This window comes from Podarcis vaucheri, assembly GCF_965113315.1.
Source record: "Podarcis vaucheri genome assembly, chromosome: 1".
NCBI lineage: Eukaryota > Metazoa > Chordata > Lepidosauria > Squamata > Lacertidae > Podarcis > Podarcis vaucheri.
In genome coordinates, this window is record NC_138759.1 from 25,536,066 (window position 1) to 25,549,639 (window position 13,574).

Below are 13,574 nucleotides of genomic sequence, written 5' to 3' on the forward strand. Positions count from 1 at the left end.
TAGAGTTGTAGTTCATCAACATCTGGAGGGTCACAGGTTCCACATTCCTGCTCTGTGCTAACTGATTCCAGTTGTGCACGTTTAGGCTGTTCAAACCTCACTGTAAGCCAATGCAGTACAGTGCTATCTTGGTTTACAACCATAATCCATTCCGGAGGTCCGTTTATAAACCAAAACAGGTTGTAACCCAAGGCGCGCTTTCGCCAATGGGGGCTCCCCCCAAAAAATTGTTCGTAATCCAAAAAAAGGGTTGTAATCCAAAAAAAGGTTGCAAATCAGGACACGCACTTCCAGGTTTGACGTGTTTGTAATCCAAAACATGTGCAAACCAAGACATATGCAAACCAAGGTACCACTGTAGTTAGAATACTGATGTTGGGCTCGGAAGACCTAGGTTCACAGTTTGGGCCAGTCACATACTAGCCTCAGCTGTAAAAACCTCACAGGGTTGCTTTTGTGAGTATAAATGAAAGCAGGAGGCACACATCTGTTTACCCTGCGCTCCTGGGAAAGAAGGGCAAGAAGAAAATAATAAAAGTCACTGGGACCTATGCAACTTGGGTGCACAATTTTGCTGTCCTGCACTAATTTTTGGACTGTAGCCTATGGCTGTTCATGAAAGTCCATTGTCTGCAACGATCCTTTCTCCCTAAGGTCTGTTTATCCTTCCTATGAAGTTTCGAAAACTTGAGGAATGAAGACAGACCAGGTGGAAAGAATGTTGCTTTGCTACTGCAGTCTCTGCAGGGTTCTGTTGGCCAGAGGAGGCAAGGGCTGGCGGTTCTTCCCTTCTTGGGATGAGCCCCCTCCCCTCCGCACTCCGCCACCCACCCTAGCAATTTCATTTGAGCCAGGTTTCTGCTGCAGCACATTGTCAGGTTGCCTTGTTTCCAGCAGGTCATGAAAAAGAACAGAGCCGAAGCCAAGAAAATGGGACCTTTGAAGTTAGCGGCTCTAAATGGACTGACGTTATCTCGGCTGCCGCTGCCAGACGAAGGGAAGGAGGAACCTGCCAGAGCAACAAACGATGAACGGGTCGGTTTGATGTTTTCTTTGAGCTGTATGTTAAAAAGGTTTCATATTCAGTTCCCATAGTTGCAGAATCTTGGTTGCCGCTAAGCAGAAGTTTTATCCAAGTAAAGGCATCAGGATTTGGTTTTATTTCTGCACCAAGTTTGGAATAAAAGTGTCAGGTGCTTTTTATTGCCACTGGTTTTGTGGACTTCTTGGTCCAGCTCTGTGGTTTTGAGATATTGTATTCTGCAGATGTGTAGAGAATGGCCATGGGGGTCCTTATAAAGCAGAAACCTTAAGTTGCGTTTTTGTTTTGGATCTTAGTATTAATGAGCTGGATGGTTGTTTTAAACAGATTTTATGGTGGCGCTGTGGGTTAAACCACAGAGCCTAGGACTTGCCGATCAGAAGGTCAGCGGTTCGAATCCCCGCGACGGGGTGAGCTCCCGTTGCTCGGTCCCTGCTCCTGCCAACCTAGCAGTTCGAAAGCACATCAAAGTGCAAGTAGATAAATAGGTACTGCTCTGGCAGGAAGGTAAACGGCGTTTCCGTACACTGCTCTGGTTTGCCGGAAGTGGCTTAGTCATGCTGGCCACATGACCCGGAAGCTGTACGCCGGCTCCCTCGGCCAATAAAGCGAGATGAGCGCCGCAACCCCAGAGTCGGCCACGACTGGACCTAATGGTCAGGGGTCCCTTTACCTTTACCTATAATTTTAAATCTATTAATGTTTATCCGCTTTTTAATGTTCTTTTTCTATGTTCTTTGCGGTTCTTGTTTTTATATGTAAGTTGCCTTGAGTCCTGTCAAGAAAAAAGGTGAGATATAAACAACAATAATAGTTTCATTACAACCACCAGCTTTTTAATCAATTTTGTGTGTGTGTGTGTGTTTGTGTGGTTTTTAAAATTCTATAAGCCTACTTGAGAGCACACCATATAAAGGCAACTTAAAAGTTTTTTTTTGGGGGGGGGATTAAAAAATAGAGCACGCACACAGAGGCAGACATCTGTTGAAAAGCAATAAAACGTGTTCTTTCTTTCTAGTGTAAAGGTCTGGAACAAGGGTTGGAACAAGGGATGGTGTTTACAGAATATGAGCGGATCCAGAAGAAAAGGCTTCTGGATGGGGACTGCTCAATTGCCCGCCTTCCAGAAAATGCAGAAAGGAACAGGTTTCAGGATGTGCTTCCTTATGACGACACCCGAGTAGAGCTGGTCCCTACTAAAGAAAACAATACGGGTTATATCAATGCATCCCACATTAAGGTGAGCTCAAGAAGTAATGGGATTGTTTTCCTGAATGATTTCTTTCACCTATCTGTGATCTTTCTTGTGAAACGTTTTTTAAAAATGAAAAGTCAAAGCACGCCACAGGCTTGTTCAACTGGATGGCGTTAGGGATGGTGCAGAGGAGCAGGAGCACTGGAGAATGGTACTTTTCTTCGTGGACAAAAGGAACTGATAAAACATCTGCTGTACATCCAACATGCCACTTGCCATCATTTATTTTCTGTGAGGCTAGGCAGAAAAAAGTGCCTACATTCTTTGCATTTTCTGATCCTTTTGACTTATCCTACCTCAGAGCGTATCTATCAAAAAGTAGGTTTTAACTTAGAGCCTTTTGCTTATTCTCAGTAGGGATTATCTTGGAAGTTGATCTTTTCAGAATCTCTGTCTTTGAACTAACTCAATGCAGGCCCATATTATGAATTCATCACGGGCCTGGGCCCTACCATAAAGCAGACTGAGGCAGCTGCCTCAGGAAGCTGATTTGAGGTAACCTGAAAGGGCAACAATTTTTAGTTATCTGATTTACTATTTTTCTATTTTTCACTGGCAGAGAGGGGCAATTGTGGATTTATTTTTTTTTTTGTCTTGGGTGCCAGAAACAAAACCTAGGCCGGCCTTGCATGCAATTCTCTTTGACTTGGGGACACCTTTTGCTGTTTTGCCTCAGGCAGCAAAATGTCTTGAGCTGGCCTTGCTTATCAGACAACCTTCCTTCACTCTGAAGTGACCTGAGGCGTATTATGATACTGCCTGAGGGTTATGGCTCTGCCAAGCATATTTTGAGCTTTCTAGTTGCCGTGAAGGTGACAACAGTCAAGGAAGAGGCCCTTACCTGTGTTCTGTTCTCATCATTATGATACGCTGGGGTGGTATGAATTGTCTATTTTGGGGATTAAATGTGAAGAGAGGAAATAATATGGCAGGAACAAAAGGTATACAGGTTGATCTGTGCTTACTGACTTCTACCTCTCCATTTTTAAATCAGAGGGTGATATCTAATGTTTACCATGCTCTGACAAATCCAGTGAAATTAATAGCTTAAGTTACTTAGGTCTGTTGATTTTAGTGGGTCTGCTCTGAGTATGGCAAACACTGGGTATTTCCCAAAACCATAGAATTTTAGAGTTGGAAAGGTACTCAAGGGTCATCTAATCCAGCCGCCTGCAATGGAAGAATCTCAGCAAAAACATCCATGCCAGATGGCTATCCAACCTCTGCTTAAAAACCTCCAAGGAAGGAGAGTCCATCACCTCCTGAGGGAGTCCATTCCACTGTCAGAAAGTTATTCCTGACGTTTAGTCAGAATCTCCTATCTTGTAACTTGAAGACAATGATTTGAGTTCTAACCCCGGAGCAGGAGAAAACAAGCTTGCTCCATCTTCCTTTTTTTAATTGAATTGAATTGAATTTATATACCTCCCTATACCCAGAGGTCTCAGGGCGATTCACAGAATATGGCTGTTCCATGTGACAGCCCTTGAGATATGTGAAGATGGCTATCCTATCTCCTCTCAGTCTCCACGTTTCCAGGCTAAACATACCCAGCTCCTTCAACCGTTCCTCATAAGGCCTGGTTTCTAGACCTGTTGCTGCTGTTTTCTTTCAAGTCTTACAATCCCCTGCATCATTTTTTCCCTTTCTTTTTCTTAGGTCTGCGTTGGGGGCATGGAATGGGATTATATTGCTACCCAAGGTCCTTTGCAGAATACATGCCAAGATTTCTGGCAGATGGTGTGGGAGCAAGGGGTTGCCATTATAGCCATGGTGACTGCAGAAGAGGTGGGTACTTGCGACACTTCTGGGGAGGGAAGAAGCTTGGAAACTGCTGTCTTCATGGCCCTGACTCTGAACGACCTTCCTCTGTGCAAGAGCATAATAAACATGAAGCAACTTGGTTATGTATGAATGTACTGTTGGAAACTGGCCCCCTCGGGAAAGGCTGGCTCCTCTTCCCAGGCACTTGGGGCTTGTTGCCAGTGATCTACCCTGGCTGGTTTCCAGACAGACCAGGGAGGTCTTGAATAAGTGACATCTCCCTCCGGAGAGGTGCACACTCCCTTCCCCCTTGCATGGCAGCAGGAGAAAAAAAAACAATCTGAAAAAGTAGTCTATTTCATTCTACTTTTATTCCTGGACTGTACACTGTACAAAGCATGACTTCTCTCTCAGAAACCTCCGAGCAACTGACTAACTCCTCCTGTACAGGAACACCAGGAAGGTTTCATGTTACACTGAGAATACAACTCTGAGAACATCTTGGAACTTCCTGTCCCACGCTCAGACCCATCATGTGATGTAAACATCGCACTGCTTGTTCGCAGCTGCTGAGTACTCATATTACAACATGTACCAACCAAAGGAACATGGGAGGCTAACTTATACCAAGGCGGACCAATGGTCCAACTTCCTCAGTATTGTCCACACTGACTGACCACAGTTCTCCAGAGTTTCCCCCCAGTTAAGAACATAGGAAGGGCCTGCTGGATCAGGCCAATGGCCCATCTAGTTGAGCATCCTGTTCTCACAGTGGCCTCCCAGATGCCTGTGGGAGACCTGCAAGAGGGATTTGAGCCTGAGAGCACACCACCCTCCTGTGGTTTCCAGAAACTGGTATTCAGAAACATGGCAGAGCACAGCCATCATGGCCAATAGCCACTGATAGTCTTAGCTGTACCTGGGGAAGCCAGGGTTTGAAGCTGGGCCATTCTCCATGCAGAGCAGACCCTCTGCCTCTGAGGTATGGCCCTTTCCTTCCAGTCTAATTTTGACTGACCAGGTCTGACAGGGCAGTGTAGAAGGGCCCATGTAGTTTAGTGGCTAGTGGGGAAGTCAAGCTTCAAATCTTCACTCCCTGGGCGACTTTGGGACATTCCCCTCTTTAACAGCCCCAACATACTGTATTAGCCTGAATATAAGCCGCACCCACAAATAAGCTGCACCTTTAAAATTTAAGGGGGGGAAAGAAAAAATAGACAGTACCAGAATATAAGCCGTTCCCTTAAAATTGGGTTACAGGCTGAAAATCGCTGCGGTTGGTAGAATTGTGACTCCAAACCAATTTAAGCCTTTGATCTTGCAAACCCACAAGTGTTACCGTGCAATTGCTAAAATTTCAAATTGCTATTCAATTGCTACAATTCCACAGGCACTCAAGCTCGCAAATCGGCAATACAGTGGTACCTCAGGATGAGAATGGGATCCATTCCGGAGCCCCGTTCGCATCCTGAATAGAATGTAAGACGCGTCTGCGCATGTGTGGGTCGCGTTTCGACCGCTTCCGAACATGCACGTGATGTCATTTTGACTCTGCGCAAGCGGCACAACCCAAAAATACTTATCCCGAAGTGTATTTATCCTGAGGTATGACTGTAAAACATTTTTTTGTTCTGCTTTACCATATGTCTGTTTCAGCAGCGATATTGCAAAAGCAATTTTTTTGTAAGGTCGCGAATACAAGCCACACTTTAAATTTTCACGGTCAGAATTTGGAAAGAAAGTGTGGCTTATATTCGGGCCAATACGGTACCTCACAGGATCGTTGTGAGGCTGGAATGAAGGGGGGGGGAGAGGCGGGATCAAAATTTTGAAAATAATAAACCACAAGTCCTATTTGAAACAACAATGTTTGTGTGGAAGGGCACATGGGAGCTTTCTGTTGACGAAGCTTAATGTTTCCAGGAGGGATGCCGAGAGAAAAGCTTCCGGTACTGGCCGCGGCTTGGCTCAAGGCACAACACGGTGACGTACGGGAGATTCAAGATCACCACCCGATTCAGAACGGACTCTGGCTGTTATGCCACGACAGGCCTGAAGATTAAGCACCTCCTCACGGGGCAAGAGAGAACAGTTTGGCACCTTCAGTACACAGACTGGCCGGAGCACGGCTGCCCAGAGGACGTAAAAGGGTTTCTTTGTAAGTCTTTCCGAGGGGTTTTCTTGTCTTTGGTTGTGGTAAATGAATCCTTTCTTGGGAACTAGGTGTCAAGAGATGCTATGGAAGTGTCTTTTGTGGCTAGAAGTACCTCATCTGCCAAGTAAAGAATTTGCGCTGTTTTTGCTTTGCCTACTTTTGCTCAAGTTTTGGTGTGATCCGGGCATGGTCTTGAAAAGTACATAATAAGGCAAGCGTCCTGAAAGGGCCAAATGCTGGCCAGGAGGGCACAACCTGGGAATGCTCCTGTGTTCTGCCATGAGTTCTTTTGAAGAAGGGAGGGATAGCAATAATTTTTGGGGGTGGCAGCAGAGCAGATGCCACTCCATGGGGAGAACAAACCAGAGTCATGACCTCACAAACAAACCAGAGCCAGTATGGTGTAGTGGTTAAGAGCAGTGGACTCATCATCTGGTGAACCGGGTTCGATTCCCCACTCCTCCGCATGCAGCTGCAGGGTGACCTTGGGCCAGTCACACTTCTCTGAAGTCTCTCAGCCTCACCTCACAGAGTGTTTGTTGTGGGGGAGGAAGGGGAAGGAGATTGTTAGCCGCTTTGAGATTCCTTAGGGTAGTGATAAAGCGGGATATGAAATCCAAACTCCTCTTCTTCTCACCATGCAGAAAGCCCTACTGTGAGCTTCCTGACTACAAATCCTCACGGAGACTGGAAGTAAGGTCTCCCCACCCTCTCCCAATCTTAAGGATTAATTGAGTTGCTTGGTATTGGAGTTGAGGTGCTCCCGCAGATACTTGGGCCTTGAGCCATTTGGGGCTTTATAATCCATTAGCAGCATGTGGATCTGGGTCTGGTAGCTTTATAAGCAAATTTAAGGAGTGGCGTTGCGTTCTCGGTGGATGCTCTCAATTGTGCTCTCTGCCGCCCTGACTTACTTGGCTGTCGCTTCCTGTACTTGGTTGCGTTGTTGCCTAGTTTAAACAATTTCTCTCTTCTTTCCTCTTTTCTGTTGGATCTGACAGCATACTTGGAAGAGATACAGTCAGTCCGGCGCCATACAAACAGCACTGCGGACCCCACAGCCCCCAACCCTCCCCTGCTGGTGCATTGCAGTGCTGGCGTTGGGAGAACTGGCGTGGTCATCTTGTCGGAGATCATGATTGCCTGCTTGGAGCACAATGAGGTTATTTCTTGGCCTTTTAAAACTGTGGCGCGTGTGTTGGGGAGTTTGATCAGGGGGTCCACGGAGCATGGGGGTAGCCAATTCCCCTCCCATGTGGTGATATCAAGGAACAGCACTAGGGGTGCTGGTTTCCTGATCATCATTGCTGTCCTGCCGCGAAGTAACAAAGCCTACCAATTGCTTCACCAAATTTTGCATTCTTGGAGATGGGAGCTTTAACAGAGCATGATCTGGCAGGGATCAAAGACAAGGAGCATTAATGAAACTCATCCCAGTTCTAGCAATCTGGGAATGACTAACTTTATGCCAAAGGTTTCAAAGCATACTTTTCACCACCTTCTATTATTTACAGTCTATGTACACGATATGCATAGTGCTGCACAATGAAACTAATTTCTTCTGAGAATATTATTTAATTAAATTTGTATACCGCCCTTCATCTGTAGATCTCAGGGCAGTTCATAGCATTGAAGGACGGTTTCTTGTCCTCTCCTACACTCACCTGTGACACATCCCCCCCCCAAAAAAAAATCCTGGGTTGAGGGGGATGCAAGTAGGAAGAAGAGATGAGAATCATCTCTTTAACATGTCTTAGGGTACCACTCTTTGGGCAATTCCCTGTCATACCATTCCCCTCTGGCCCTCCAGAAAGGCATTTTGGAGCGTACAGCAAGGGCAAGAAGGGGACATGAATCTTTCCTTCCATTCCCTTCCTTAGGTTAACTAATCCCCATGCTAAAGTCTGTAAATGTGCCTGTCTGTCTGGGGCAGAAACCTATAGACTTGCAGGCATGATGATTCTCCATTCTGATCTTTCTTTTGCAGCCACTGGACATCCCAAGAATGCTGGATATGTTAAGACAGCAAAGGATGATGATGGTGCAGACCTTGTGCCAATACACGTTTGTCTACGGAGTCCTCATCCAATTCCTTAAGAGTTCGAGGCTTATATAAACCTTCCTTACTCCGCTTCCTAAGTCTCGCTGTTTGCAAGAGTTTACAAAAGCAGTTTTGCCTTCCGCTGGGGCAAGCTTTCCGGCTTGGTTTGAAGATGCTGAGTGCAAGTCCAGTGACTTCGCTGGTTTCTGCAGAGCAAGACTTTGGGGTGGATAGATTTTCTTCTTCGTGTGCAGTTGGAACAAGAAAGGAATGAGTGTGTGTGTGTGTGTGTGTGTGTGTGTGTGTGTGTTTAAATAATGTACTGATATGCAGTGCTTTTCGTGTAATTCTGACACTGTGTGACTGTAGGCAAAATAAGTGTGGATCCTACCAAGACATCACCATTTTGAAAACCAAGGATGGATAATTTTTAATTCTTTTTTTTATAGCCCACTTTTAGAATGAAGAGAGGAAAAACCCTGAAACTATATCCATGTATATGTTTAGATACATCATGTGGGAAATACATGTGCCCTGCAAACTGAGAGCAGTAAGCTATGTATACTCAGAATAGACCCATTGAAATCATTCTATTATTTCTGAGAGTTTTCTCTGGGTATGACTGTGTTGGCTACCACCCTGGAGTTACAAACGGCATCACTGTGCTTTGAATTTTGTATTTAAATCAGTGCTAATATATATTTATATATATACTTTAAGACGCTCATGAAATGTACAGATTTCATATTGGAACCAGCATTTGCAAGAAGATGGCACTTAAAAGCAGTTACTTTTTTGTACTTAACTTTTTCTTTTGTATTATTCTAAAAACTCCCAATAGCGCAATATTTCAGAGTATATAATATGTAAGGGGGAAAGAAGGGGTTTGAGTCCGCTGGTTTATAATGTGCAGAGGGAAGTGGGAAGAAATGGGAAGTGACAATGACACGTACAGTTTGAAGTGTCATAAAATGAGCAAGAACAGCGTTTGTTTTGAAAAAATGCTAGGTTTAAAAAAATGAATAAGTAAGGAGGAATGGTTACAGCTGGCACTTTTTTTTTGTTTTAAAGCTAAGAAAAGGAGAACGCTTTTTGCTTACAGTTCTAGGCCAAAAGGGGGGGAAAGGCATTGCCTTTTTGTACTATGTAGCTCCCAGAAGCTCCAAAATTAATGAAGTATATCCTCAGTATTATTCTTTTAAAAATATATGTATTGAAAACTGGTTGCTACTACTGGTTGAAATCAAGGTGGATGCCGGTGAAATTGAAGCACTCTCTTGGCTCTTATTTATCTAGGGAAACATACTAGTATGTTTTAAGTGGTTAACATGCCCATTACTAAGTCGTTTTTACTTTTTGTTTTAGAAAAAGTTTTTAAAGATGGAATCAGTGGATGAGAGGAACATGTATGTGAGAGTGGGTTACTGGTTTACATGCTTCAGCAGAGAGGCTGCAGTATTAACCCTTCTGGTTTTATGTCCCCCTGTCAAGGAAATCAAGAAGTATCTTAGGTTCATAGTCTGTGCTATGGCAGTCTGTTTCCTTTCCTTTCCTGGGTCACATCCCTTCAGTGAGGTTGAAACGAGATAGGAAGGAAGGAGTATGCATTTTGATGGGTCTGCAATCACTTGCAGAACCAGAAACGGCAAATGTTCTAACTGGATGGCTATGGAAGGCGTACAAAAGTAACAGGTTTCCCATAATTGCTTAAAATGGAGAGGTGCACATTCTCTCTACAGGCATTTACACCGTAAACTTATTTTATTTAGTAAATAAGCTGTTTCAAAGCACCTCTGGCTGTGCTTTTGGGATTGTGGTGAGCTCTTTAGTCAGGAATTAAATTGATCCATGTGTGAGATACATACCTCTAGGTATTATTTTTCTTCTTTTGGATTTTGACCGCGCCTGTCCTTGCTGTGTACAGCCCCCAGTAAGATGAGGTTAAACTACTGTCCAAAGAGGTTTATGGCATACCTTGAAGAATCTCATTAGGTCTCGCGTCATGTTTTAGAGCTGGCCCAAGAGCATTGGGCCGAAAACTTTGGCTGCTTTCGATATCACTGCTAATTTACATTGTGTAGACTCAGTTATGTTGGTCATTTCTCTGTCTGAAGTCAGTATGGATGAGCTAATTTTGCTGCCAGCCTTTAGCTGTTGACCACCAACAGCAGTTTCTGCAAGTTTTGAGTTTGTGGCGTTTGGGCTGAATTCCTTGACTCAGCGTTTTATTCATAGATTCCGGAAATGTAGCATTTTTTTAAAAGAAAACTTTCCCTCAAGCCGGGTCCCATATGTCAACATTGAAAGGTGGGATGAGTTTAGGCCGGGAAAACAGCACAGAGGGATTTGGAACTGTTCTGAATGCACAATATAGCAGTCAGAAGGGCTGTCTTCTTACGGGAAGTCAAGAGGTCAAGAGACCATAGAGCAGGGCTGGATAACCGAGGGCCCTCCAGATGTTGAACTGCAACTCCCAAAGTCTCTGCCCATTAGCCAGACAGCTTGTGCTGTTGGGAACTGTAGTGCAGCACCATCTGGAGAGCCAATGGTCAATCTCACTATAAATATTTTAATATTTTGCTTTAAATTTTCTGATTGAGTTTTCTCTCTTGGTTGTATCGGATATTCCCTGGAGATGTAGTTTGGCGCAATAGTTTCTGTATAATGGGACTGAGACTCTGTTCATCTGGTTGCCTTACTTGCACAGCGCAAGGAGGAAGGGAGGGCCCTGCTTTGGCTTCCTCGTAGCTAAGCATGCCCTCCGATATGCGCAGTTCAGAAACACCTTATGGTGCCATATTGCACTGTCTGCGCTAAGCACAACACAGAGAATCACAGAACTCTTACCAATGGAGGCTCAAGTCTCTCCCTGCAGCAAGCCCGTTGCCCTGCAAACCATTGCTTAGATTGCGTGGCAAGCAGCTTTTGAAAACTGAGGAAACTTCAGAAGTGGTTTGGGATGGAAAAAATAGGAGGTGCAAGGTAGGGGTGGGGAGTTTGAAAATGTACAAGACTTTGGGATGGGAAAGGGAGTTCTCCAAGTGGGTCTTTTACTGCAGTTTCCTTGGTTTTCCTCTGTCTCTGTACAGTCAAACGTTTTGGGATGGGCAGAAATGCAAGCTGTAATGGCGAATGTTTTAGAACTCTGGCAAGAGCAAAGAGCATTCTTGCTGTGAATGGAGAAGGGGGGGGTGTTTCTTCCCCACTTATCCTGAGCTGGCCTTTTCGATTATTCTGATTTCCTTGAAGCTGCATTTCGTATCTCAAACATGCTAAATCAGTGAACCTGAATCGAAGTGGTTTGTTTGTTTGCTTGTTTTGGTATGTGTAGCCAAAACGTACGTTGACATGATGCTGTCTTGTGAAGTGAAGAATGTGCCACAGTTTCCCACCCCCCAAAAGACCTGTGGTGCTAAATGAGGTAGTGTTTGACCCAGTTACTACAGATTAAGCAAGACATAGAAAACTGGTGTGTGTGAGAGAGATAGAGATCTGCAGCTGCTTTAGTCACCCTAAACTCCCTCCTGAAACGGCTTGAAAAGAAAATCTTCCCAAATGAATAAAGGGAAGTTGCATGCCATCTTATTTCACTGGAATGTCCCAATATGCGTCGAGGGTGTTTGAAACAATCTAAACCAGTGGCGTAGCGTGGGTTGTCAGCACCCGGGGCAGCACCCCCCCTCCACAGTGGGCGGCAACCCAGCGGCTTGGATCGGATTCGCACAGCCAGCACTGCAGTGAGAGAGAGTGAGTGAGCCAGGTAGGGGCAGAGAAGTGCAAGTGCGCCCCCCCCAGATGTTGCGCCCGGTGCAGCCGGCCCCCCCTGCACCCCCACGCTACGCCACTGATCTAAGTGGAACCAGGTGATCTAACCCATTTTCTTACTAAAGGTAAGATAACTTTTGTCAAAACAGGTATGTGAGGTTCCTCTTCTTGAACGGCTCTTAGACCCAAAACTTAACTTTGCTGCTGGCTTAATCTAGGTAGGATGTGAGTCTGTTTTCATTTGCTCCTACTGTAGTGTGGAATTGCCCCTCCCCCCAAAAAAAATCCAATTCTCAGCTGCTCCTGTCATGTTTCTCTGTAGGGGCTACATGGGTAAGGCAAATGATGTTGTTTGTTGTCACACCAGTATTGTGCTTGCGGTGGGAAGGAACCATGTCTTGTGCATGATCCTTCCATGTTGCTGGACCCTCAACTCGCATCATTTCCAGCTAACATGGCCGTTGGTCAAGGATGATGGGAGTTTCAGTCTACCACCATCATTAAAGGCACGATTCCACCATAGTGGAAGACTGGACCACAAAGAAGCAGTTCCCATGCCATTCTGGAAATGTGTGAATCTGTCTAGGGCTAGAAGCTTGTCGGGGAGCAGGGTTGACCTTGCAAGGTTTCCTGAGATTGGGAGACTTCAACATCTCATTGGCCTTAATTGGGTGCTCAGATTTAATTGTATGTGAGTGAAAGATGCTGGATTTTGGGCTTTGTTTCCACGTCGGTTTTTTGTGCCAGTATACAGGGATTTATAAATTTCTTTCCTTTAACAGTAGCACATGTCTCCTACTCAAGTATTATTTTTCTAGCATCAAGCTAAAGGTTTTTTTTTTTTAAGTTTGCTCTGCTTTGTGTCTCTCTCAATCAGTACTGTAAAAAATGTAAAATTTCTTCAGCTTTAAACCTTGTACAATTGAAATGGGGTTTGTAAAACAATGTACAAATTGTATTTGATAGACAGAAAGGCTTGTTTTTCTTTGATATGTAATATATGTGAAATGAATTATATCATAGTCTATTTTTGCCATGGAAATAAATATTTGAAGCGCTTACATACCAGTTTTGCTTTATCGCTGCATGAAATGTTTTAAGAGGAAGCATCTTTTAAGTGCGGTCCAAATGGTTTCGTAACCCGAAAGCTGATGCCAGAAATGGATTGGTGTTTATTGCACTTGCTTACTGCTGTATTATATTTTAGCCAGACAATCCAGTGAAGGGAACAAAGGATCCCAAAGCAAGGCTCTCCTACAGTTGGCAAAGGCCGAAGGAAACTAGCTAGTGGGAGGTTTGCTTTGGAGCTTTGGATCGCTGTCCCGCTCTATCAAGAGTAGGGAAGCTCAGGCTCATGGTCCAAATGTGGCCCTCTAAGCCTCTCTAGCAGGCCCTCGAGACACTCCTTAGACATACCACTGAGTTCTTTTTCCTGTCTGGAATGTGTTGTTGAATTCTTAAAATGCACCCCTGGATGGTGCATAGAGGGGTGTGTAATAATAGTAATAATAATAATTTATATTCACACCCCGCCCATCTGGCTGGGTTTCCC

At 44.7% G+C, this 13,574-nt stretch overlaps 1 protein-coding gene across 7 annotated transcripts in view; it reads left to right on the plus strand.

Moving 5' to 3' along the window:
• Positions 1-12,048, plus strand: part of PTPN21 (protein tyrosine phosphatase non-receptor type 21) — a 50,492-nt gene extending 38,444 nt beyond the window's left edge. For 3 of the 7 annotated variants that reach the window (XM_082232354.1, XM_082232358.1, XM_082232359.1), the window contains 6 exons: positions 895-1,035; positions 2,061-2,282; positions 3,957-4,085; positions 5,985-6,219; positions 7,218-7,378; positions 8,204-12,047. In XM_082232354.1, coding sequence (XP_082088480.1) covers positions 895-1,035; positions 2,061-2,282; positions 3,957-4,085; positions 5,985-6,219; positions 7,218-7,378; positions 8,204-8,332 — 1,017 coding nt within the window. In that variant the 3' untranslated portion in view covers positions 8,333-12,047. Of the gene's footprint in view, positions 1-894; positions 1,036-2,060; positions 2,283-3,956; positions 4,086-5,984; positions 6,220-7,217; positions 7,379-8,203 lie in introns of all 7 variants that reach the window. The other 4 variants (XM_082232355.1, XM_082232357.1, XM_082232356.1 and 1 more) reach the window with 3 other exon arrangements.
• The last annotated feature ends 1,526 nt before the right edge of the window (positions 12,049-13,574 follow it).